The 27,594-nt window shown below is 43.4% G+C and overlaps 1 protein-coding gene across 1 annotated transcript; it reads right to left on the reverse strand.

Annotated features, from left to right (window-relative positions):
- Positions 1-1,528: 1,528 nt before the first annotated feature.
- Positions 1,529-27,407, reverse strand: LOC122541406 (apolipoprotein M-like). Its single transcript, XM_043678155.2, has 6 exons — positions 27,184-27,407; positions 16,132-16,280; positions 14,527-14,597; positions 11,836-11,946; positions 5,966-6,064; positions 1,529-2,352 (listed from the first exon to the last, which is right to left on the reverse strand). The coding sequence occupies exons 1-6, from the start codon at positions 27,295-27,297 to the stop codon at positions 2,333-2,335; spliced, it is 564 nt and encodes a 187-aa protein (XP_043534090.2). The 5' UTR covers positions 27,298-27,407; the 3' UTR covers positions 1,529-2,332.
- Positions 27,408-27,594: the final 187 nt, after the last annotated feature.

The following is a 27,594-nucleotide window of genomic DNA, read 5'->3' on the forward strand; positions in this document are numbered from 1 at the left end:
CCAATTAAATATCTTCCCTCAGTAACTGCTCCTTTCACTCTCCAAGGCTCTGGTAAGTGTGAGGCAGTTGTGATCACTTTCACCAAAGTGTTCTCCCACCACGAGATCTGACACCTGTACTGGCTCGTTGCTGAGCACCAAATCCAAAATGGCCTCTCCCTTCGTTGGTCTGTCTACATGCTGAGTAAGGAAACCCTCCTGAATGCACATGACAAAAACGGCTCCATCCAAACCATCTGCACTTAGGAGGTTCCAGTCGATATTGGGAAAGTTGAAATCACCCGTAATAACAACCCTGCTACTTTTGCATTTTTCCAGAATCTGCTCGCCTATGAGATCTTCAATCTCTCTACTGCTGTTAGGTGGTCTGTAGAAAACCCCCAATGTAGTGGCTGTTCCCTTGCTGGTCCTAATACTGGCGTAGTAGACAAACCTTCCTCAACAACCTTCGTTTCTGTAGCTGTGATTCACTTTCTGATTAGCAATGCTACACCCCCTCCTCTTTTTCCACCCTCTCTATTCTTTCTAAACGTTCTAAACCATAGAATATCATGCAACCATTCCTGCTCCTGTGAAACCCACATCTCCGTTATGGCCACAACATTGTATCTCTTCCTCAGGATGAAGGGCTTTTGCCCGAAACATCGAATTTTTTTTTCCCCTGCTCCTCGAATGCTGACTGGCCTGCTGTACTTTTCCAGCACCACACTCTTGACTCTGATCTCTAGCATTTGCTACCTCACTTTCGCTTAATTGAGAATATGGCAATCTGCATATCAACTCCAACTTTGCTCCTTTTTTAAAATCGATCAGCAATTGCCTTTGCTGCTTTTTGGTGTTATCATAGCTTCATCTTGTTTCTAAATAAAATTGACCTCTGCTCTTTTCCAGTGGGGACTTATCATGAGGTGCATAACCGTTGATAGTTGCATTGGGTTCAGAAGAGATTTACCAGGATGTTGCTGGGTATGGAAAGTTTGGGTTATAAAGAAAAGCTGGAGAGGCTAGGACTTCTTTCACTGGAGTGTAAGAAGCTGAGAGGCGACCTTATCGAAGTTTATAAAATAATGAGAGGTATAGAGTTAATGGTAGTTGTCTTTGGCCTAGGATGGGTGATTTCAAGACTAGGGGACACATTGTTAAAATGACAGGACAGAGATTTCAAAGAGACCTGAGCAAATTTTTTTTATGCAGAGGGTGATTGGCATATGGGATGAACTTGCTGAAGAAATGGATGTGGGTACAATTACAACGTTGCAGAGACTTTTGGCCAAGTACATGAATAGGAAAGGTTTGGAGGGATAGGAGCCAGGAGCAGGCACGTGTGACCAGTTTAGCTTGGGATTATGTTCAAGGGTCTGTTTCCATGCTGTATGACTCCATAACAGATTCTCATTAAATGAGTCCTTAGAGAACTTGGAGATGAAAGGTTGTTCCAGTCCTTAATTGTTCTTGGGAGTATTGTAAACAATCATTGTGTATTGTTGCTGTGCACGGAGTATCCACAATATTTCACAAACTTCCAGTATAGATGCAAGATCTTTATTCGTTGCTCATTCCTAGTGAACAAAGGTACGTATGTACAAACAATAGCTCGCAGTTATCACCAGTAATGTCTGAAGTTCAATATTTTGATTCTCTACACTTCATAATGGGTTGCACATTTCTAGATAGTGGGTTTTTGTTCAAATCCCCCCAAAATAAAAATGAAATCGGGGTTAGAAGCAAACTGTTCCAGTGGTACACACTGAAAAAATTGAGTCTCTTGTTTGCGCACCCATAAAAGAATGCACCTGATTTTTGCATCCATGAGCATAAATTAAAAAGCATCAAACTGAGCAAAAAGCATCAGTTGTTTCAATTATGGGTGTGTTTTGCTCTGAGCTCAAATTTCCAAAACTTCACCGCATTTGGATGATCCAGTTGGCTTCGGAACATGGAAAAGTGTCTTGTCGTTTCAGGAACAGCAAAAGAAAGTGGACACGAAGGAAAATCGAAATCTTTCACCTAACCAGTACATCTTTGGACTTTGGATATGGGGAGGGTGGGGTGGAGGGGAGAATAGGGAGAGGGATAGGTGGAGGTGAGGTATGAAAGCAGCCAAGATTTTACTGAATATGGCAGAGTGGCCTCAAAATGGCTGCCTCCTGGTCCTATGGCACTGTATATGATGTGTGTTGAGAGCAGTTGAATTAATTGTCAGCGAACAAGATAATTGTGATGTCCGATGCTCCATAAGGGGGCAAACCAATAGCATATGCAGAGGAGATAGTTCAGGAGTTGTACCCTCGTAGTCCTGATTTCCAAGGTCCTGAAGATTGGAAATTGTAACTCAAGATATCTCACAAGGCTCTGCAGGAAAAGGAGAAATCTAATTACTGTAATGTCAAAACGATAACTATATAGGATGAAACACATTTTCAATAATTTTTTTTTGTTCATTCATGGGATGTGGGTGTTGGTGGCTGGGCCAGCATTTGTTACCCATTCAGAATTGCCCAGAGGGCAGATGAGCATCAACCACATCCAGTGGCTCTGACGTCACATGTAGGCCAGATCAGGTAAGGATTGTAGTTTCCTTTCCTGAAGGCCCTTAGTGAGTCAGAGTGGTATATCTGACAATCGACAATGGTTTCATGGTCATAGATAGAGATGTACAGCACAGAAACAGACCCTTCGGTCCAACTCATCCATGTCAATCAGATATCCTCACCTAATCTCGTCCCATTTGCCAGCCCTTGGCCCACATCCCTCTTAAACCCTTCCTATTCATATACCCATCCAGATGCCTTTTAAATTCTGTAATTGTACCAGCTACCACCACTTCCTCTGGCAGCTCATTCCATATACACACACAACCTCTATGTGAAACACTTGCCCCTTAGGTCCCTTTTATATCTTTCCCCTCTCACCTAAACCTATTTCCTCTAATTCTGGATTCTCCACCACAGGGAAAAGACTTTGTCTATTTATCCTATCCATGCCCTCATAATTTTGTAAACCTCTATAAGGTCACCCCTTAGCCTCCGACGCTCCAGGGAAAGCAGCCCCAGTCTATTTAACCTCTCCCTAAAGCTCAAATCCTCCAGCACTGGCAACATCCTTGTAAATCTTGACTGAACCCTTTCAAGTTTCACAGCATCCTTCCGATGGGAAGGAGACCAGAATTGCACACAATATTCCAGAGTCCTTCCGCAAGTATGTCTATCCCAAAGCACTGCTAATAGGAAAATGGGTTAAGTCCACCAGCATATTTTGCTCATTGTTGACTTTTAATTCCAGATTTTTATTGAATTTGCATTCGACCATCTGCCATGGCAGGTTTCAGACCAGATGCCCAGAACATTTCCTGGCTCTCTAGATTAGCAGTCCCATGGCTAGGCTATCACACCCCTGGGGAGAAAGTGAGGTCTGCAGATGCTGGAGATCAGAGCCGGAGATGTGTTGCTGGAAAAGCGCAGCAGGTCAGGCAGCATCCAGGGAACAGGAGAATCGACGTTTCGGGCATAAGCCCTTCTTCAGGAATCACACCCCTGGTACTTGTCTTCAACTTAATCTACTGACCTTCCTACGCTCCCAGCCAACCCTTCTCATCTTGTTTTGAAGGTTCTGACCTCACCCTGTCATTTCCATGGGCAGTTGACATACAAGCGGCTCTGTGATAATCTACTGTTGACAGAGCAGCAGGCACTTGGGAACACAACCACCTGTAAGTTCCCCTCCAAGCCACGCACCACCCTGACTTGGAAATATAACGCCATTCCTTCACAGTCGTTGGGTCAAAATCCTTAAATACCCTCCCTACCGGCATTGTGGGTCAACCCACAGCAAATGGACTGCAGTGATTCAAGAAGGCAGCTCACCACCACTTTCTCAAGTGATGGGCTATCAATGCTGGCCAGCCAGCGATGCTCAAATCCCACAAATGAATTTTAAATATTATGCCTCATGCAATATTGCTGGAACAGATTACCTGGTCATTGCATACATTGATTGTCACTTTACCTACATTACAACAGCGGCTACACTTCAGACATTTTTCAACTGATGAAGCACCTAAGAACTTAAGAAATAGGAGTAGGTGTGAGTCACTTGGCTCCTTAAGCCTTCTCCACCATCTGATAAGATTATGGTTGTGAGCTGATTGCAGCTGATACTCTGCTTTTCAGCCTGCTTCCCCTCCCTGGCGTTTCCTGTCTGAATGTATTGAATGACCCATATTTGTTAGCTGACATATTTCTTTTAAATTCATTCACAGAATATGGCTATTGATGGCAGGGCCAGCGCTTATTGTCCAACCCTAGTTGTCCAGAGAACACAGGGTGGCACATAAACTAGGCCAAGTAAAAACTGATCTTCCTATTCTAAACATTATTGAACCAGATGGGTTTTTCTGAAAAGCAACAGTGCTTTGATAGTCAACGTTACAGCCTTAATTCCAGATTTGTTCCGAATTCCGATTTCACATCTGCCATGGGTCCTCCAATCATCACCTGGGTCTCTGGATTAGTAGTCTAGTTATGATTGACAAGTTCATCGCCTCTGTTGCTCACTGTGGAAGAGGATTCCTAAGGTGAGGATTCCTAAATTACTTCGCATCTCGGTCATAGATGGGATACTCTTATTTTGTAACTGCCCCACTAATTCTCAATTCTTTGCATGAAAGGAAACATTCAGCATCTACTCTATAAAGAATCCAATTTGATTCATTAAGATCACCTCTTATTCTCTAAACCCCAGTAATTATTGGCAAAATCTGCTCAACCTGTTTTTATGCAATGATGTCTTCGAGTCAGAAATCAGCATAGTGAACCTTCTCTGACCTGCCTCACCAAGGCAAATATGGGCTCAGCAGTTAGCACTGCAGTCTCACAGCACCAGGGACCCGAGTTCGATTCCAGCCTCGGGTGACTGTCTGTGTGAAGTTTGCACATTCTCTGTGTCTGTGTGGGTTTGCTCCGGGTGCTCTGGTTTCCTCCCACAATCCAAAGAAGTGCAGGTCAGGTGAATTGGCCTTGCTAAATTGTTCGTAATGTTAAGTGCATTAGTCAGAGGGAAATGGGTCTGGCAGATTACTCTTCGAAGGGTCGGTGTGGACTTGTTGGGCCGAAGGGTCTGTTTCCACATTGTAGGGAAACTAATCTAATCTCATGACCCCCTTAAGTGTGGAGACCATAACTATGCACAGTTTGCCTCACAGTTGTTTAAAAACTTGCCCACTTTTATACTCCATCTTCCTTTCATTAAAGGTCAACATTTAATTTGCCTTCCTCATTATTTGCTGAACCTCATGCAAGCATTTTGTGCTTGCACATAAAGGACCTTATGATACATTCTCTATTTGAATGATATACTGCTTTCCTATTCTTTCAGCCAAAGCAGACAAGTTCAAGTTTCCACGTTACTCTTCATGTAACTTTTTCTGGGCCACACTTAACCTATCTACTTTTTTTGCTGTTTTTTTATGTCATCCTCACAACCTGCTTTGTTGTCAACAAATGTATCTACTGTACGATCTGTCTCTTCATCCAAGTTATTAATATGGATTGTGAATGGCTGAGATTCCAGCAGTGATCTCTGGCAGATCACTAAAAACCCATTTATCCTGTTTCTCTAGTTAGCCAATCCTTGATCTGTGCTGATATATTACCTCTAAAACCATGAGCTCTTGATTTATGTTGGCACCTTTTATGTGGAACCTTGTCAAATGCCATTTGGCAATCCAAATATGTTAATTTTTTGTTAGTTTTCCTTTGTCAACTGGTTTGTTACATGCTCAGAACTGCTAAACCTGTCAAACTGGGATGATCTGAGGCAGTAAAAGTTCTTTCTTTTACCAACTAGCACTATTTTATTTAATTAAACAATAGAATAATATGTTCAATTTTCTGTTCTTACAAACCCAGCATCTTTCGGACATAGAGCAAGAGAGGACTTGAGAAAGGCAATGCCTTCAGTTACTAACCTTGGGCCTGTTCCAGAACAAAAATGGCAGTCAAGTTCATGCACTTGGCATGGTGTTCAAACTTCAGGCGGGCAAAGTCAGTCAAGGCTGGAGATCTGCCTGTATTGAGAGCGAAGAGGAGAGTCGAGAAGATGGTGGGAGGAAGAAGAGAGAAAGAGACACTTGAATTACATGGCCCGTGTGTATTAATAATTTGACAACAATCAATTAATACAATCTCTCTCATCCTCCTGACAACCCTGATACAAATTGCATGTTGGAGTTCTATAGACCAGTGCATTATCACCTGATAACTGGCACGAATGGAGACTTGTGGTAGGATCTATCAGTCTGGACCAGGAGGCCCGGTTCAAATCCTACCTGCCTTGGAGGTGTTTCATACCATGTCCAAACAGGTTGGTTAAATGAACTTTTCAAGCATCCTTTACATTGCCTTCAAATTGATTACATAATTGATGCTCTTGGCATAATGATAATATTCCTATCTCTTGGCCAGAAAGCCGCATTCAAGTCCTCCTTACTTCAGAGATGTGTCATAACATGTCTGAGCAGATTGCTTAAAAAATTATTATAACTAGCAGGACCCCTTTATACCAGAAGCCCTGGATTTTTTAATACACCCTTTTACCATGCACACATAGAAGAAAGCCATTCAATCAATTATGTCTGTACCAGCTCATGACAGAGCTGTCCAAGAGTCTCACATCTCTTCTGATCGTTCCCCTTTAAATGTTTAGCTATTTCCTGTCAGAAGATTGTATTTGAGTGAATCCATATTAAGTGCAGAAAGGCATGCCAGGAGCAGCACCAGGCATACCTCAACATGCGATACCTCATGACGTTACAACACAACTGCTTGCATGGTGAACACTTGTAATTGCATCCATTAGCAGAGCTAACCAATCTCTCAACCAATGGATTTAAAGCTCTGCTGTTCTTCTTCATCTAGTCTTGGTCAGTAATGGACATGCTATAATAGGAGGAGCAATCTTCAAAAATATCCCATCGTCAATGGTATGGGAGCCCAGCATATCGATGCAAAAGGCAGTACAGATGCATTTGCACTTAGCACCCACTGAGTGTGTCATGTCGATGATCCATCTCAGCCTCCTCTTGAAGTCTGCAGGATCAGAAATGCCTCAGTGAAAATGAGGACTGCAGATGCTGGAAAGCAGAGTCAAGAGTGTGATGCTGGAAAAGCACGGCAGGTCAGGCAGCATCCGAGGAGCAGGAGGGTCAACATTTTGGGCAAAAGGCCTTCATTAGGAATGTACCAAACCAGTCTAATCAGCATCGAGAGCGGTTTATGACCCCTGTGAAAAAAAACCGAGGACACAGTATTCTTGAAAAAAGGACAGCTTTTAGAAAAAAGGGACCAGCTTTGTGACACCTTGTGAACCATCAATACCAAAAGATGGCTTCATTTTTAAAACCTTTCAAAGACCCGGTTAGTAACCTAAACACACATATACACTATACTAACTATAAACATGCAAACATACATAACCACATGCAAATTCAGGCCATGGCATAACCACCATTGAACATCTCCATATCTCATTTGAGCCTCAATAATGCATTGACAAACACGTTTTCGTGACTTGCCACATGCACAATTGTCAAACAACAAGCTGCATCTAAACAGTCTGGTATCTTTGTCCTTAAATTTTTCCATTAATGTCAATGGGATATGATCAGTGTATACGATTGTGTCAGATGCATTACTGATAATATAGACACTGAAATGTTGTAATGCCACTACCAAACTTAATGTCTCTTTCGCCACCATTGAATATTTCTGTTGATGAACGTTCAACTTCCTGGAAAAATATCCGATGGGTCTTTCTAGCCCCTCATCATCCTCCTGCAGGAGCACCGCACTGACACCGACATCACTTGCTTCGATAGCCACCTTGAAAGGCTTCGTGTAATGCAGTGTGGCTAAGACCGGCGCAGTGGTTAACTCAGCCTTCAGGTTGTCAAATGCCTTTTGACAGTCCGCTGTCCACTGAAACTTCTTGCCCTTTCTTAACAATTCAGTGAGTGGAGCAGCCTCACTGCTAAAGTTCGGCACAAACTGTCAGTAAAATTTACTCAATCCCAGGAACCGTAGTACTGCTTTTTTCATCAATGGTGTGGGTAATTTCCCCAATTACTTTTGTTTTCTCATCCTGTGGGGCTATCTATCCATGTCCAATAACATGGAAATCCACTTTTATCCAGGTTTACCATCAAGCCTGCCTTCCAAAGCCAATCGAACAAGTCCGGTAAATGCTGTAAATGTTCCTTTCATGATTTTTTTACATTAGATTAGATTACATTACAGTGTGGAAACAGGCCCTTCGGCCCAACAAGTCCACACCGACCCGCCGAAGCGCAACCCACCCATACCCCTACATTTACCCCTTACCTAACACTACGGGCAATTTAGCATGGCCAATTCACCTGACCTGCACATCTTTGGACTGTGGGAGGAAACTGGAGCACCCGGAGGAAACCCACGCAGACACGGGGAGAACGTGCAAACTCCACACAGTCAGTCACCTGAGGCGGGAATTGAACCCGGGTCTCTGGCGCTGTGAGGCAGCAGAGCTAACCACCGTGCCGCCCATGAGTGACTAAAAATCACCAGGTCATCAATGTAAACAACATAATTGGGTAATCCAGCAATGACCTTATAGTCAGTCTCTGAAATGTGGCTGGAGCGTTTTTTTTACATCAAATGACATGACTTTGAAGTGATATCGTCCATTTGGCATTACAGCTGTATTTAATTATTCTCTAAAATTTGACACATAGTCCAAATGGGTGGTCTCTGAATTTTGATTTATTAATGTCTCCTTCATTAATTTTAACGGCCCCCTTATTTCAAATGGACTGAATTTGGTTGATTCTTTTGGTACATCTTCTGATCGCAAAAAGTACAAACGGAACTCCCTTATCCCAATCATCTGGATAATCCTGACCATAAGCTCTCAACATGGTCTTTAGTGTTTGGTGCCATCTCTCTAGCGTCCCCTGCGATTCCGGATGGTACGCAGTCAATTTGAATTGCTTTATCCCCAAATTATCCAAAACCTCTTTGAATAGTTTGGATGTGAAGTTTGATCCTTGATCTAACTGGATCTCTATGGGTAGTCTGTATCTGATTTTTAAAAATTAAATAATTCTTCTACAAACCTTTTAGCAGTGATGTTGCTTAATGAGATTGCCTCTAGAAATCTACACATTTATTGTTATTTATTTATTGTCAATAAATACTTATTCCCACATTTTGTTTGAGGTAGGGGATCTACGCAATCAATCAATTAATCTTGTGAAAGGTTCCTCAGATGCTGGAATAGGTATTAAAGGTGCAGGTTTTATTACTGCCTGAGGTTTTCCAATTAGCTGACATGTATGACACATCTGACAAAATTCAACTATATCCTTTAGTAGTCCCAGCCAGTAAAAATGCCTTTGTATTTTAGCCGGTGTTTTCCTTAACCCAAATGACCTCCAAGTGGTAGCTCACACATCACTTGCAACACCTCCTTTCTATACCCTACTGGCAAAACAATTTGATGAATCTCTGCCCATTTCTCATCTGCTTGAATGTGTAATGGTCTCCATTTCCTCATTAAGACATCATTTGTTAAGTAATAACACACAGGAATGCATTCACTCTCCTTCTCTGTAAATGCCTTTTGATACAACTGTTTTAAGTTCTCATCTTGCTGCTGTAATTCGCAAAGTATAGCAGAGCTTAAGATACTTCCATGTTTATCTAGTTGCCCCGTTCTGTCCCACTTTCCTAATCAAAAAAAATCTTGAATAAAGCTATGTCAGCTTCCTTACCTGTGCCTTTTGATCTCTCCTGCTTCAGCTTGTGACTCTGTGATCTTGTGACTTCACAATCAGGGAAAATTCCTGAATAAAGATCCTTTATTTCTTCAGTTGCCTGCGTCTCCACTGGCTTTTCAACTAGAGTAGGCAGCACGCCTACCGGTGTATCAGCTATGTTATTTGCAAGGACAAATTGTATCCCTGGAGCTGAGAGTTTGTCCAGTACTCCTACCACAAATTCTCCACTCTTCTCTGGACTCCCTAGCCTCACTTTACATAACTGAGCACTTCTTGTCTCACCATGAATTTCTGTTACCAGTACCCTTTCTGGCAATAGACCCTCAGGAATACATGTCTCCTCATCCTTCAGCATCACAGACTGAAAGAATCCTGTGTCTCTTAATATTGTAATTTCTTTACCTGCTCTTCCTGGCCTATGTGAATAAACTTTACCCTTGCATGTATATTTTTAAGCAAATCTGGCACTTCCTCCTTAATCGAACTCTTGTACACTCTGAGGCACTCTTGTGCTTTTTGTTACTAGTCCGACAAAACTCCCAGGATCGTCTGGTTTCCTACATCTGACTTTCTCCTAGCCCACCAACACTGTGACTTTGTGTGGCCCACTTTATAACAATGAAAACACAGGAGCTTCTTAACTTCTTTGTCCCCCTCAAGGGTTTCTTTTTTAACTCTGTAGTAAATTATGATCTTCACTGAAATCTACCTTTCCCTTTCAATGTGAAGATTTCTCTTTGCCCCAATTTCCATCCCTCATGGACTGAAATTGAATCTGGAAGTCAAACCATGTTTTATGGACCAGTTCAAAATCATCAGCCACTTCAGCTGCTAACCTTGCTGTTTTAATTCTCTGCTCTTCCACATGAGTTTGTGTTACTTCAGCAAATGAATTTTGTGAATTCCTTCAAGATAATCTACGGGCATCACAGGTTTTCTCGATTTTTAAAGCTCTTATCTATCGATCGAAATTATCCTGTTTGATCCTTTCAAACTCAATGTAGGTTTGACCTGGGTCCTTCCTTAGATTCCTGAAACGTTATCTATAGGCTTCTGGTACAAGCTCATTTGCACTTAAAATGGCTTTTTTCACCTCCTCATACTCCCCAGATACCTCCTCTGATGGGGATGCAAATACCTCACTAGCCCTACCTACAAGTTTCGTTTGGATCAACAAAATCCACATTGCTACTGGCCACTGCATTTGTTTAGCCACCTTTTCAAATGAGATGAAAAAGACTTCCACATCCTTGTCATCAAATTTAAGCAATATTTGAACATATGGGTGCATGGAATGCACTGCCAGCAATGGTAGTAGAGTCAGAGACATTAGAGACACTTAAGCGACTGCTGGAGAAGCACATGGTCGGCAGTAAATTGAAGGGTGTGTAGGTTAGGTTGATCTTAGATTAAGATAGGTGCTTGGCACAACATCATGGGCCAAAGGGCCTGTACCGTTCTATGCTCCTCAACCAAGCTGTGGGCGTAAGCTTAATCCAATTTAAACGCTATGTTTCCCAGTTTAGTCTTAATTTTTCTTCATTTTTGTAAAGACTTGATAGAACAAAGAATTTCTACTTCAAGCATCCATATGCTTAAATCTCAGTGACTTCTTTTCCATTGTTAAAAACCTTAGCAACTTCAGTTCTGACATTTCTCAACTGATCCCTCACCCCACCCACCCCAGTCTCCTCAATCGTTTTTTTGTGTCAAGTTCCATATATTCAACAGCCTCTAGTTGAAGAAATACTTTCAGATTTCAGCCCAAAAGGGGCTGGCTGTAAAGTTAAGGTGTATAAGTTAACTTATTTGCTCTACGAATTCACTATACCTCCCCTGTTCGCCTTTTCAATTAGATCATCCATTCATCTCTTATCAGTGAAATGCAAGCCGTAGTCTTTGAAGCCAACTGTTGAAATATTAAAAGACCTAAATGAGGAGGGAAACTCTGAGATGGAAAAAGACTCTTGGCCTAAGCAGCCCACACTTCATTTATCCTCAGGTTTGTCACTGCGTGTGTCTCTTACCGTAAAGCATCAGCCTTTGGAACCTCTCTGATCCTTTATCTTGTGATTCCAGAAGCACAATATAATCGTCACTGTCGTTCACGAAGATCTCCGTCTTCTGATAAGGCCGGCCTCAAATAAGGAGACAAATGGAAAAGATCTGTAAGAATCAAACTGCAACCAATCTAGGGTTTTGAGAAGTGTGGAGGCTCTTTCATTGATCTCGTCTAAACCGGCTGCCCTGCACAATCCCTAAGAGGGAAAGGATAGACCCACTGACCCACCCGGTCCAAGAAGGGTTCAGGACACTGTCTGACTCACTGTCCCACCGAGTGGTAATGACATTGACCATTGTTTGGGTGTGGTGAGCTGAGATTCTTTGCCATTTTCATGATTTGCCAGCAGGGGTCTCAAATTCACTACCCTATCCCATCCTCGAGGAGGAAAGGACAGTTTCTGATGCACTGTCCTATCCGATTGCAGACAACAAAAGGAGAATGGTTGGTCCACTGCACCACCAAATCCCAGAAGAGGGAAAGGACAATATCAGATGGATTGCACCACCCAGTGCCTGGGGGAGTTAAAGCCGCTAAATATTCATTGGAGGCAGTCATTTGCTTGCATGACACTTTCACAGCATGAATGGTGCTTGCAACTCCTGACTCTAGGTATGACTTTTTTTCCACGTCTTGCTACACATGGGTATAGACTGCTTCTGACCTGAACACAGAATCACTGCAGTGTAGTAAGGCTTTTTACCATGGCTAGCCTGCACACTGCTTGAAACTATGGGGCAATTCTTTTTCAAGCATAGTCAATCCACCCAACCTGCACACCTTCGGACTGTGGGAGGAAACCCACCCAGACACGGGGAGAACATGCAAACTCCACACGGAAGTCACCCAAGGCTAGAATCAAACCTGGGTCCCTAGCGCTGTGAGGTAGCAGTGCTAACCACTGAGTCATCCCAAATATCTGAGGAGTTGTGAATGGTACTGAACACTCAATCACCAATGGACTTCCCTACTGCCAGCTTTATAATGGAAGGAAGGTTATTAATGAAGCTGCTGAAGATGATTGGACCTAGGACACAATCACGAGGAGTTCCTGTGGTGCTGGCCTGGGGCTGAGATAATTAGCTTCCAATAATAACCACCACTTGCTCTAAACATCCAATGTGCATTCTATAACAGTACATTAAGCAGGAGAGATTGTGTAAGCTAGTTTTATGTCACAAATATAAAATGTTAAGGGTGTCCACTGGTGGATTTAATATGGGTGATGGGTCTGTTGCTATTATGGAGAGGGGTTAGGAAATACTTATTCATGTAAAGGGTAATAGATTTTAGAAACACTTCTTAAAAAAATGTTAGTTCATTTAGACTGTACCTGCCAAACAACCCCACAATCCCTGACACTTAGAGGGATAAGGGCAGCAGATAAATGGGAATACAACTCCCTGCAAGTTCCCTTCGAAACCACACACTATCCTAACCTGGAAATGAATCACCGTTTCTTCTCTTAGTCAAAATCCTGGAACTACTTTCCTAACAGTACTGTGGATATTTGTGTATCTCAGGGTCTGCAGTGGTTCAAAGAGGCAGCTCAGAACACTTCCTCCAGGGCAATCAGGGATGGGAAATAAATGCTGGCCCAGATTCTCTTGAACAACTGTTTAATAAATAATGTCGAATTGGTAATTTATAGGTTTGTGCAAGGACACAGATTAAGGAATTTGGAGTCATAATCATAATCAATGATGGAACAGATTCAAGGAGCTAAATAGCTTCCTCTTGTCTCTGAGTAGAATGCTCCCATGTATTTAAGAGAGTAACACAGCACTAATATTGAGAACTGTATATGAACAAAGCTTTTGCCTGTATAAATCTATGTTCTGTCTATGGCAATGCATCTGCAACTTTTTTTTATTCACTCATGGGATATGGGCATTGCTGACTGGCCAGCATTTATTGCCCATCTCTAGTTGTCCTTGAGAAGGTGGTGGTGGTGAGCTGCCTTCTTGAACCACTGCAGTAGGTTAACCCACAGTGCCCTCAGGGTGGGAATTACAGGATTTTGACCCAGCAACAGGGAAGGAGTAGCGATATGTTTCAGAATCAGGAAGTGAGTGGCTTAGAGGGGAACTTGTAGGTAATGGTTTTTCCATGCATCTGTTGCCCTTGTCCTTTTAGATGGAAGTAATCATAGGTTTGGAAGATGCTGCCTGAAGATCTTTGGTGAATTTCTGCTGTGCATCTTGTAGATAGCATACACTGCTGCTACTGAGTGTTGGTGGTGGACAGAGTGGATGTTTATGGATGTGGTACCTCTCATGCAGGCTGTTTTGTCGTGGATGGTGTCAAACTTCTTGAGTGTTACTGGAGCTGCACCTATCCAGGCAAGTGGGGAGTATTCCATCACACTCCTGGCTTGTGCCTTTGAAATGGTGGACATATTTGGGGAGCCAGGAGGTGAGTACTTGCCGCAGTATTCCAAATCTCTGATCTGCTCTTTTAGGCCATGCGTTTATGTGGCGAGTCCAGTTGGGTTTCTGGTCAATGGTAACAACAAGGATATTGATAGTGGGGAATTCAATGATGGGAACATTGGATTCTCTCTTATTAGAGTTGGTCATTACTGGCATTTGTATGACATGAATGTTATTCAATATGAAGAGAAGGTTTGAGCTGTGAAGACACTGGTGGAGTTTACCTTCCAGGATCATCTCTTGCGTCTTGTTGTTGATGTGATAGATCCACTGTCGAGACAAACACTTCATTGACCTACGAAGCAACATTAAAATGTCATATTCTGTTAATTACGTTCTGTTAACACGCTGTTACCTCGTTCTTGCTCCTTGTCTGTTGACAATGCTGAGACTCATTCTCTCCTCTCTACCAAAGGCAATAATCACTATCTTTCCTCAGTTAATAGCCTGATCACTATCTGCCCCCATTCTTGGGATGAGGAGTTTCAGTTATTGAAATTATTCAAAGCCGAATTTGATTTTTTTTTATATAGACAAAGGATATGGGGAACCGACGAGAAAGTGGAACTGGGACTACAACCAGATCAACTATTATCACATTGAATGTTGGAAGAGGCTCAAAGAGCCAAATGGCCTATTACTGGTTCTCAGTCCCATGCCCTTTGTTCCTTCATCAAAGACCATGATGTCTCTCCCTCTCTCTGTTGTCCTCTGCTGAAGACACTTTTCTTTCTTTCCTGCACGGAAGATAATGTTTTCTAACTTTGATGGAGATTAATCAAAGCCAATGATACAGGAGGACAGAGTAATCAGCTACATTCTCCTGACTACATATGAACAAGGAATGTAGTCTTGTTTGAGTCTCCTCCGCCATTCAATAAGATCATGTCTGAACTGATTTTAACCTCAAATCAACATTCCTGCATATCCCAGATAATCAATAATCTATCTACCTCTGTCTTAAAAATATTTAAAGATCCTGCACACACTTCTTTTGAGAGAGGGAACTTTTTCATCATCTTACATGGGTGAATTCTTGTTTTAAGCTACGACCCCTAATTCAAGATTCTGGCACAAACGGAAGTATCCTTTCCATATCTAACTGGTCAAGTCCTCCTAAGTGAAACCCCCTCATCCATAGAATCAGCCCAATGAGCCTTCTCGGAGCTACTCCCAATGCAACTGTCTCCCTTCTTAATTATGTGACCAGAACTGGATACAGTACTCAAAGTTCAGACTCACCAATGCCACTTGCAGTTGTAGCAAGATTTCCTACAATATCTTTTTACTTAATTCCTCTTACAATAAAAGCCAACATTCCATTTGCCATAATAAGGACCTTTACCAATAAAGGTAAATGAAGGTAATGTCTTTGCAGTTGCTCTTTAGTTCATCTGTAAAGAACCTCAAAAACTTATGAACAGAATTCAATGAAACTTGGAACACAGAAAGGACCAGGCTCAAGGAAGATTGATTTGTTTTTCGTAAAGACGCAGATCCAGATGCTGGACTTGTTTTTAAAAAGATGATTCATTGACATTGGGAAATAGGGGGAAATGCTTATTTTGTTAAAGGACACGGTTGTTTTAGAATGTTATGGATTGTTTCCGCTTCTGTGCTCAGATTTGTCCTAAGTGTCAAAATGTGAGCAGAGTTTTCAGGGTAGGTTGTTGGATGTGGATTTGCCAGAGCCTTCCCAATTGAGATGGAGGCGCATAATGATTTTTTTTTCCCCCTCTCTCAGCATTCTAGTCACGGAACATCACTTGATCAGTTAAAAGCCTAACATTGAGAGGTGCGCCTGCCCAGATGAGCAGTGAGGTACGCACTGGCTGAGACGGATCTCTCCTCGGAGGAGCAGCTTCTGCTCTGCCTCCATGGGTGTGAGCTGGAAGGTGTTGCTGTCCATGGCCCTGAACTTGAGCAGTGAGGCATCCGAGTCCGCTGCCATCATGATGAAGTACCATTTGCCGGAATACTGCAGAAGGAAAAGGACAAAGGAAAACGCCGTCAGGAAAAAGTCGGTGGTGATTGTAGGAAAATTTGTCTTGGCAACAAACAAAGCTCACTAAGTATGACAAAATATCTCCAACCACAGTTTGTTTGGTCCAACAGTTTCCTCTTGCTATCTATGCCTCACCCTCACAGACTGGCTTTCTATTAATTCTTTCCTGGTATACTCATCTAGGTTACCCCTAGATGTTTGCAACCATTACTTATCTCAACTATCCCTTGTGGTAGGGAGTTCCACATTCTCAGCATGCTCTGGGTGAAGATATTTCTTCCGAATTCCCTGTTGGAGTTATGCGTGCTCCCTTATCTTTACGGTCCTCTCATTCTTGTCACTCCCTACTCCCCACTCCTCGACCTCCTCAAACTTGCCCTCATAAAGTTAAAACACTCTTATTAGATTACTCCCAACCTTCTTTCTTCTGGAGAAAAGAGTGCCACCCTTTCCTGGTGTAAGAAGAATCCCTGGGTTGCAGTGTCATTCTATTAAATCCCACATGCACGTCCGCCAATGTCTCTGTCTGAGCAGGGATTCAAGGCCTTTAACAGAGGAGGGCAGGAAGTTCAGATAAATGTTTGGCTAGATAAGTTATTAAACTCTGAGACAGCTACTTCAACAACAACAAAAAAAACATAAATGAGAAACACAGAAATGCCATAAAAATATAGGCCTGGAATTTTCATGGCAAACATAAGCAATGTCAAACTAGGGTGAAAGAGATATTCCTCTGTCCTAATTTATTCCAGCACATAATCTGTGGCCAAGCATCTGTTACTCTACCAATCAACTATCTACCTACTTGATTAGCTTCCAGCCAATAGGTCATTGCTGGATATTGCTATGAGAAGATAAGAGTGAGGAGTTCTTGTGGTGCTGTGGTAGTGTCCATATCTCTGGTTCATTAGTCCTGGGTTCAAGTTCCACTTTAGAAGAACAGATTGATTAGAAATAGTGCCATTTAAAAAAAGTTGAAGAGATGTGATCCAAATTGTAGGTGGGCAAACAGGTTGAAAGCAGAATATTTCAACCGGGAACTATGCATTGCACTTGCTATTTTTTACAGGATGTACTGCTGAAAGCCCAGTTCAGTTGTCCCTGTACAGCAACAGAAATGATTAGCAAGGTGAATTCTTTGTGTGATACCCCAGATGATTAGCCGGCTGTGTCACATCCACAGTACCACAGCCCAATGGAGGATACACAAGCAAAGGTCTGCCAGGCAGTAAAGGACAGTGGAAGGTGAAAAGGATAGGGAAGATAAAGCAGAAAGAGGCCCGGACAATTCTCAAATTGAAACTACTACTGTTTGGTTAGTGAACACAACTATTAGAGAGACTAGACACTGTGCTGCCATATTGAGATGTGGTTAAAAATCACCCAACACCAGGTTATAGTCCAACAGGTTTATCTAGAAGTACAATACTATGTGCTTCCCACCTCAAGTTTGTACCAAATTTCAGCACTACAGTTACTCCATTGTCAGACTTGTTTCAGAAGAAAACTGAGCTACTATGTTCAGGGGAGTGACAAGCACCTTTTGAGAAGTTGAAAGCCAGCTTAGTATATGAACTGGTGTGAACTGCCCCAAATTTCACAAAGTTTCGATGGGATCTGTCCTCATATTTCTAAACTCCATCACGTACAGACTTGGAGTTCTCAACCACTCCTTATATGACAAGCCCTTCATATCTGGGTCATTCTTATAAACCTCCTCTGGGTCCCCTCCAAGGCCAGCACATCCTTCCTTAGATAAGGAGCCCAAAACTGCTCACAATTTTTCAAATGCAGTCTGACCAGAGCCTGAGACAATCTCAGCAATACATCTCAGCTCTGATATTCTAACCCTCTTGAAATGAATGCTAATATTGCATTTGTTTGCCTACATGTTAATCTGAGGAGAATCCTGAACTAGGAATCATAAGACCTTTTGTGATTCAGACTTCTGAAGCCTCTATTCTTCCTACCAAAGTGCATAACCTCACACTTTGCCACATTGTATCCCATCTGCCACTTCTTTGCCCACTCTCCTAGCATTTCAATGTCTTTCTGCAACTTGCTGACCTCCTCAACACTACCTGTCCCTCCACCTATCTTTGTGTCATCTGCAAACTTAGCAACAATGCCTTCAGTTCCTGCATCCTGATTGTTGATGTATAATGTGAACAGTTGTGATCCCAAAACTGACCCCTGCAGTGCTCCACTGGTCACCAGCTGCCATCCTGAAAATGACTCCTACAACCCTACTCTCTGCCTTCTGCCAGTTAGCTAATCCTTTATCCATGTCAGTGACCTTATAGAGGTTTGTAAAATTATGAGGGGCATGGATAGGATAAATAGCAAAATCTTTTCCCTGGGGTGAGGGAGTCCAGAACTAGAGAGCATAGGTTTAGAGTGAGAGGGGAAAGATATAAAAGAGACCTAAGAGGCAGCTTTTTCACTCAGAGGGTGATACATGTATGGAATTAGCTGCCAGAGGAAGTGGTGGAGGCTGGTACAATTGCAACATTTAAGAGGCATTTGGATGGGTATATGAATAGAAAGGATTTGGAGGGATATGGGCCGGGTGCTGGCAGGTGGGACTAGATTGGGTTGGGATATCTGGTCGGCATGAACGAGTTGGACCGAAGGGTCTGCTTCCGTGATGTACATCTTTATGACTCGATGACTCTATACCCCTAACACCATGAGCTCTTGTCTTTTTTAGCAGCACCCTGTGTGGCACCTTATCAAAGGCCTCCCCAAAATCCAAATAGATCATGTCCACTGGCTCTCCTCGGTCCAACTTGCTTGTTACCTTCTCAAAAGAGTTTAACAGACTTGTCAGGCATGAACTCACCTTGACAAAGCCATGCTGACTCAGCCCTATTTTACCAAGCACTTCTAAGTAGTCCGCAATCTCATCCTTAATAATATTCCTAAACCTTATCAACAACTGAGGTCAGGCTAACTAACCTATAGTTTTCCATTTTCTGTCTCACTGCCTTTTTAAACAAGGGTGCTACATTAGTCATTTTCATGTCATTTGGGACCCTTCTTAACTCCAGTGATTCCTGAAAGATCACCACCAATGCCTCCACAATCTAGCATTGTTGTGAATTACCTGAACACCAAGATGGACAAAAAACACCACACTGCTCCTTGAAAATGGAGTAACAGGTAGACAGTGTGATGAGGAAAGCTTTTGGCATGCATTCTTTCATGGGTCAGAGTATCGAGTATAGGAGTTGGGATGTTTTGATGCAGCTTAACAATACATTGGTAAGGCCACATTTGGAGAACTGAGTGCAGTTCTAGTCACTCTATAGAAAGGATATTATTAAACTAGAAAGAGTGCAGAAAAGACTTACTAGGATGCTGCTTGACTGGAAGGTTTGAGGTACATGGAGAGGTTGGACAACCTGGGACCTTGGTGGGTGGCACGGTGGCACAGTGGTTAGCACTGCTGCCTCACAGCGCCAGAGACCCGGGTTCAATTCCCGCCTCAGGCAACTGACTGTGTGGAGTTTGCACGTTCTCCCCGTGTCTGCGTGGGTTTCCTCCGGGTGCTCCAGTTTCCTCCCACAGTCCAAAGATGTGCAGGGTCAGGTGAATTGGCCATGCTAAATTGCCCGTAGTGTTAGGTAAGGGGTAAATGTAGGGGTATGGGGTGGGTTTCGCTTCGGCGGGTCGGTGTGGACTTGTTGGGCCGAAGGGCCTGTTTCCACACTGTAATCTAATCTAATCTAAACCTGGAGTGTAGGAGACTGGCGGGTGACCTTATAGAGGTCTGTCGAATCATGACAGGCACAGATGAGGCAGACAGCAGCTTTTCCTCATGGTAGGGGAGTCTAAAACTAGAGGGCATAGGTTTAAGGTGAGAGGGGAGAGATACAAAAGGGGCGGGCAATGCTTTCAAACAGGGTGTTGTCTCAAATGAACTGCCAGAGATAATGGGGGAGGTGAGTACAATTTTGTCATTGAAGAAACATTTAGACAGGTACATGAATCGGATTGGTATGGTGGAATATGTACCAAACACAGGCAAATGAGACTATTTTAAATTGTGAAAACTGAGTGGCAGGGACAAGTTGGGCCAAAGAGCCTGTTTCCATGCTGTAAACCTCAATGACTCGATTAGTTGGACTGAAAGAGTGAATGATTGCACACGTGTTCCTTATTTTGTATCTTCCCTTATGTTTTGACACCTTGCAAATGAAACCTCTAAGCTAGATTTTGTTTCTTCCAAGGGTGAAAGTATGAAAAAGAGATGTTATCCAAATATTATTTTAACATGTGGACCCCTATAAATATGTATTTTACACTCTTAAACTAAAGGTGCTTTACTAAGGAAAGGCACTGGGTACAATAGAAACAATGCTGCATCTGTAAGGGAGTTCACATGGCATCGTGCAGTCTGGAGAACTTCCAGAGAGATGACCCATGGACCAGTTTGTGAGCAGGATCAACCTTTCTGAATGTTACAGGAATATCTGAGACCTACCTGCAAAGTGACAACTCAATATTCCCTTTCTCCAATCTTTGCAAATCCTCTCAGCAAAGTAAGAGAGCTGAAAATTCACTGATAGTCAACTTTACCACTCAGAGAGAGTTCCTGAAGTGAATCTTCTTGGAATCTATACCATTGCCTGAAGCAAAGACCTTCTAAAACTGTTCTAGGAAAACATGCTTGAGGCAACAGCTTCGGTGTATGCAGAATGAGTTCAGGATCAGAACAATATTCAGGGCATTCCATGACACTACCTTTTTCCCTGAGTTTTTGTTAATATTAATTCATGGCATGAGGACATCACTGGCTAGGCCAGCATTTATTGTCCGTCCCTAATTGCCCAGAGAACATTGCTGTGGGTCTGGAATCACATGTCGGCCAGACCACATAAGGATGGCAGTTTCCTTCCCTAAAGGACATTTATGAACCAGATGAGCTTTTCCTGACAATTGATGATGAATTTATGGACATCGTTGGACTCTTAATTCCAGATTTTAATTAAATTCAAATTCTACCGTGATGGGGTTTGAACCCCCAAGTTCATGTAATGTTACCTGGGTCTCTGGATTAACAATCCACAATAATACCACTGGGCTGTCGTTTAACAATGACTTCACCTGGGTACTTTAAAGTTAACACTGGCTAGAGTTTGCATTGTTCATTTTCCTTGAACGTATGTCTGTGTGATAGTTATTCTTAAAAAGTAGGTATTATTTGCAAAATCCAAACTATTAGCCAGCAATATTTGTATTTTAATTAAATATGTTTGCTTTTGGTAATAAGCTAGTTATTTGTTTTTTACTAAAGAAACCTGGCTGACTTGCTCCTCATACTGAACCCAACACAGTCTGAGAACTAAATAATTGTCGAAGACATTGAGTTGATTAAAACTTGTAAACCATTTTGGCCGATAGAGGAGTGGGAATAGAAAGTGAAACATGCCACCTTGGTTGTGGCAATTTGTAGGACACAAATCTAGGAGTGTAGATACATCAGTCCTTGAAGCGGGCAAGGACAAATTTAGAAGACAGATTCTTCAAAGTGGGATCCTTGGCTTTATAAACAGAAGTGGTAGGTGTGGACCTTATAAAATTCCTGGAGTTGTATTTGGGATCACAGCCAATGTACATGAACTCTATTTAAGTACCATTTACTCTTTACTGCCACAACTGCGCCATATTGTGGTAACAAAACATTTTTCACTGTATTTCTTACAATATTTGTGACAATAAATCATTCGTTCATTGAAATACCAAAGCAAAGCAGTCATTCAAATTTTGTATAAATTAGGCACCCATTGTGACTATTCTGACAAATTCTGGACATTGCATATTCAGAAGAATGTGGAAATATTAGAGAGTGTTCAGATCAAATTTCACAATCAACATCTTGGGGAATAACCATTGACCAAAAAACTGGACCAGTTGTATGAACATCGTGGTCTCAAGATCAGATCAGAGACAAGGAATCCTGCAGTAAGTAATTCACCTCTTGACTCCCCAAAGCCTGCCCACTATCTATAAGCCACAAACCAGGACAGAATGTGATAGAATACTCTCCACTCCTGGATAAATGCAGCACCAACAACACTCAAGAACAAAAACAGGACAAAACACCAACTTGATTGGCACCACGTCCACAAATCTTCATTCCCTCCACATCACCAACACACAGTGACAGGGGTATGTAGAATCTACAAGACGCACTGCAAATATTTACAAGGGCTCCTTCAGCAGCACCTTCTAAACTGATGATCACTACCATCAAGAAGGACACAGAGCGGCAGATACATGAGGAGACCACTCACCACCCTGAGCTAGAAATATATCGATTGTTCTTTCAGTCTGACTAGATCAAACTACTGTTTGAGGCCAAACAACTGTTTGGGTATCCCTAGACAAAATACATTGCAGTGGTTTAGGAAGACAACCATTCTCAAAGGCAACTAGGGACAGGCGATAGCCATCCAGCCAGTGAAGTGACATACCATGAATAACTAAATAAAGCTACCACAATGACACTGGACATGATGAACACCAGTTGTGTGGAGAGAAAAAGAAAAATGGGAATGTTCTCCTTAAAACAGAGGGAGGTACTGTGAGATTTAAAATCTAAATCACAGAAGATTCTTCATAGCGGAAGTAACAGAAACTGTATCCAGTGGCAAAAGGACTGGTAAATCGCGGGCACAGATTTAAGCCAATTGGCAAACTAAGCAGAGGGGAAAATATTTCATGCAGTGGTTTGTTACAATTTGGATTTTACTCACCTTGCATAGTGCTAGAAGCAGATTCAATAACAGCCAAAAGGAAATTGGAACAATACTTGAGAGATAGTAATTGGCAGGGATTTGGGAAAATAGCAGATGAGGAGACTAGATGGACAGATCTTTCTTTGAGCTGCACAGCCACAATCACCTTTACATTATTCAAAAGATAATCATCTGAGCCCCTTGATTAAATTCCAGTCTGTGACTCACTCCCAGTTATCCATTATTCTATATATAAACCATTTGAACCCTCGATTAGATTCCAGTCTGTATCTCACACACACACACACACACAGATCCTCTAGTTGTCAAAGGTCCATCTAACAAACCATCTATGACGTTATTTTGCTAGATGATAAAAAGGCATGCTTGCAACTGTTGATAGCAACTCCCCCTCTATTTATAAGTAACTTATTGGATCGCTTTCTGTAATCAGCAGCTTAGAACCAGAGGTCACGCCACACTGTTGAAGACTTTGGAAGGTCATTCTGATCTGATCATAGTCTACACCAGTATCTCCTATTCCAAATATAGTCAGTAATTGGATGGTAAAATTAGGAAAACACATGTTTGAATCCCAATTCTGTATTCCAGATACAGCATTGAAAAATATAATGTGAAGATTTAATGAAACTTCCCCTGGCCCTCCCGATAAGAAAAGTCTATCCTGCATTTCTATATTGCCTGACATGAGCTGAGAATATACCAGAGAGCTGCACAGTCAATGATTGCAGTGTTTAATGAAAAATAAAACACAGCAGAACACCTGAGGACTGCAAACTGTAACCCGGTACATCTGACAGTACAGCACTCCCTCGGTACTGCACTGGAATGTAAGCCTTGATTTCCCAGTGCATCCTCTCCTGAGTGGGGACCCTCTGACTCAGAGGGGACAAATACCAGGTGAATGTAAAGCTCAGTGCCTTTGCCAACACAGATCCTCCGTGACCTAACAGATGGGCCGGATGGCTCTTCATCCGACACAACATGGTCAACGCTTATCTCTCAATCAAGAAGTAGACCGGCCTTTGTCATCCTACCATCACAAAATGAAGCCTTTCGGCCCATCGTTGCTGCACCAGCTCTTCAAAGGAGCATCACCAAATAATCATCCAAAAGCCTCATGAATGCCTCCAACATTGTTGCTTTCTGCAAAGTGGGATCTGGCCAATGCATTTCCTGCGATTATTACAGTTGGTCTCCCTCCTATCAGAAAGATGTTGTGAAACTTGAAAGGGTTCAGAAAAGATGTACAAGGAGGTTGCGAGGGTTGGAGGATTTGAGCTACACAGAGAGGCTCAATAGGCTGGGGCTGTTTTCCCTGGAGTGTGGGAGGCTGAACATCTCTATGACTGCACTCCGAAGCCAAAGCACCCTACTGGCTGTTACTTAGGCTGTGACCTACCGAGAACGTGCAAGTGGCTACACAAATGCAACTTTTGTTTCTGTCTTTCACTTCACCTCCACTCTCCAGACCAATCTCCATCGGTTCCTGATCAAGGGTTTATGCCCAAAACGTGGACTTAGTGGTCCTGCCTAAGGAGCGGGAATTCCCTCTCTCTGTCTCTCCTTTATGCTATTTCTTAAAGCCTACCCCTCAGATCCCAGTCCTGATACTCGTGTGGCTGGGTGTCTGCTTTTTACGAATGTCCAACAACCTCTCCCCCTCAGGCGCCACACAAACACACAAAGTAGGATAACAAGACGGCCGTTCGTCCCATCGAACCCAGTTTAAAGGATCATGGCTTTCAACACCACTCTCCCTCTCTCTCTACACATCCCTTGAAACCTTCAGCCTCTGGAAATCTTATCTACTCCTTTCTCCAACACATTGACCCCTCCAAGGGAGGAGGGGGTGGTTTTGGTAGAGAATTCTGCAGGATATTGCCCCCTCCTGTCACTCGGAAGTGGCTCCCTTCCTGAGAACCAAGACAATTGGAAAAGCCCATTCATTCATTCCAGTCCCGTCCAAATGCAAGTTTCTGTCATCGTTACAAAATGCCCAGACTTGCCCCAGGTTCAACCCCTACCCTACAATTAGTAAAACAAAAACAAAAGAATTGCGGGTGCTGGAAATCAGAAACAAGAACAGAAGTTGCTGGAAAAGCTCAGGTGGTCTGGCAGCATCTGTGCAGAGAAATCAGAGTTGATGTTTCGGATCAAGTGACCCTCCCACAGAACTGATGGTAGCCAGGAAAATGTAGGTTTAAATGCAGCAGACAGAGTGGGGGTGAGCGATTAAGGAGTAAGCGAGAGGTGGGATAAAGCTCAAAGAGAGAGACAGCAGTTGGACAGCCAAAGGAGTGGGTAATGATCTGGCTAGGAGGGTGAATAGCTACTAATGGGAAACAAAACCTGAAATTGCTGGAAAAGCTCAGCATCTGTGGAGAGAAATCAGAGTTAACGTTTCGGGTCCAGTGACGCTTCCTTAGAATGGGGACTACTAATGGGGACTGTTAGGGCGAGCAATGGGCTAGCCATGGTAATAGCAGTTAAAAGGTGTGTGCTGGAAAAGTAAGGGTGATCCACATTGACTCTCCTGCTCCTTGGATGCTGCCTGACCTGCTGTGCTTTTCCAGAACCGCACTTTCTGACTCTGAGTCTCCAGCATCTGTGGTCCTTACTTTCTCCCTGTATGTAATGGCAGACTGTGTGATAACAGCAGATCCTGGAGAGTCAGTCGAAAAGTGTGGTGCTGGAAAAGCACAGCAGGTCAGGCAACTTCCCAGGAGTTGGAGAGTCGACATTTCAGGCATAAGCCCTTCATCAGGAATGTGCATATCTATATGTGATAACAAAGCCTGGGGGGGGGGGTGTGTGCGTGTGTATGTATGTATATGTGTATGCATGTGTATGTGTGTGCATGTGTATGTGTATACGTGTGTGTGTATGTGTATGAGTGTGTATGTGTGTATATGTGTGTGTTTATGTGTGTATGTATCTGTGTGACTGTCTGTGTATGTCTGTTTTGTGTGTGTGTGTATGTGTGTTGGGGCAGGAGGTGGGGGTTGGGGTAAGGACATGGGAAAAGCTCAAGCCTTGGAGTTATTGAACTCAACATTGAGTCCAGAAGGCTACAGGGTACCCAGGCAGAAAACTGACTTAAGAAACCGCCGTTTCCCCAAGTGCCAGTCAGTTCTGAGGAAGGGGCACTCAACCCCGGAATGTTAACTCTGACTTCTTCTCCTCAGATGCTGCCAGAGATTCTCCGGCAATTTGTGCTTCCCGCCCCTGCTCTGACCAGGGGATCGAGATGGGGAGCAGGTTTGCACAGTTTGCCCGCCCCTGATAGCGTCCCGAGTGCATGAGGGTACACAGACCTTGCAACTGCAGGCAGAAACAACACACCTTCCCTGCCTCAGCCACTTGTGCAACCCAGAGAGCTTACCAAATCCTTGGGTCAAAAGAGTCAACGCGTGGGCGAGGTGGTGACCTCCGGGAGATAGTGATGGGGGTGGGGGTGGGAGGGGTGGTGGGACTCTCTGCCCGCTGGAAATGAATGGGGAAGGAGGGAACCCCACAGCTCTATCCCGGCTGCTATCACCTCGATGTGGTACCTGCTTTAGCAAAGATATGTGGCTCCACTCTTCCCTCGTTTATTTCCACCAAATAGACTCTTTTTTTTCCATCTCTACCCTCTCACTGACTCCTACCATTTCCACCTTCCCCCCGGGGGGGGGGGGGGAATCTTTATTTTCTCTTCCTCCTCCCTCCCCCCCCCAGGAAGATCTCTGATGTTCAGACCTGTCCCGCTAAATGATAGCCTTACCACCCCCCCGCCCCCCCCCCACCACCACCACCTCCCGACCACCCTGGATCATCTCTCCCCGACTGCTTCCCCCCGCACCCCCCTCCCCTGAGAGGGTGGGCTGGGGTCCCAGGCAGTGGCTGCGACGGGGAGCTGGTCGAATGCGGAGGGCATCACCCATGCACCCTCTCTTTTCCAACCCGTGACGGACTCAGCCCAGCTCTGTGGGTGACTCAGCAGCAACCCCAGAGGGGGAAATGTCAGGGATCCCAACCTTCCCCCCCCTCTTTCCCAGCTCTCCATCCCACACACCACCCCTGGCACCCCATCCCTGTCAGACTTCATTATTTTCCCCCCACATTCTTACCTGGGTCTTGTTAAGGCTTCCAGCAGCCACCTTATCATCATATTCACAATTCCAAAGGAGCTGCAGGGTGAGTCCGGAAAGGTACATCATCCACGACCACAGCCTCTGATACATGACTGCAAAACCCAGAGAGAGAGAAAGAGAGACTGGGGAGGAAGACCCTTTCCAAAGTTAGAGTTGCTGTTTGTGTCTGATTCCCAGAAGTAGAGCCCTGACAGATCCAAGTGGACTCCCAGGGCTGGACGCTCAGTCCTGGTTATTATGTAACAACCGGGCAATTATTAACCATGTTACCCAATCGGTTCCAACATTCAGCAGAACCTGGGAGGTGGGGGATGACCAGGAGAAAGCAGGCAAGGCCTCTTGACCTGTTCCCTGTTCCCCCTTTGCTACGTTCTTCATACTGAAAGC

This window comes from Chiloscyllium plagiosum, unplaced genomic scaffold, assembly GCF_037043375.1.
Source record: "Chiloscyllium plagiosum isolate Xiang-an unplaced genomic scaffold, Cpla_swu_hap1 HiC_scaffold_35, whole genome shotgun sequence".
Lineage (NCBI taxonomy): Eukaryota > Metazoa > Chordata > Chondrichthyes > Orectolobiformes > Hemiscylliidae > Chiloscyllium > Chiloscyllium plagiosum.

Bases quoted from the DNA above. Each gene is read 5' to 3' on its own strand.
- LOC122541406 (XM_043678155.2), bottom strand. From the start codon at position 27,297: ATGTATCAGAGGCTGTGGTCGTGGATGATGTACCTTTCCGGACTCACC. The intron at 6,065-11,835 runs GTAAGAGACACA...CTCTCAATACAG, and splicing joins CCAAAGGCTGATGCTTTACG to GCAGATCTCCAGCCTTGACT. The intron at 2,353-5,965 runs GTTAGTAACTGA...CTTTTCCTGCAG, and splicing joins TGTTCTGGAACAGGCCCAAG to AGCCTTGTGAGATATCTTGA.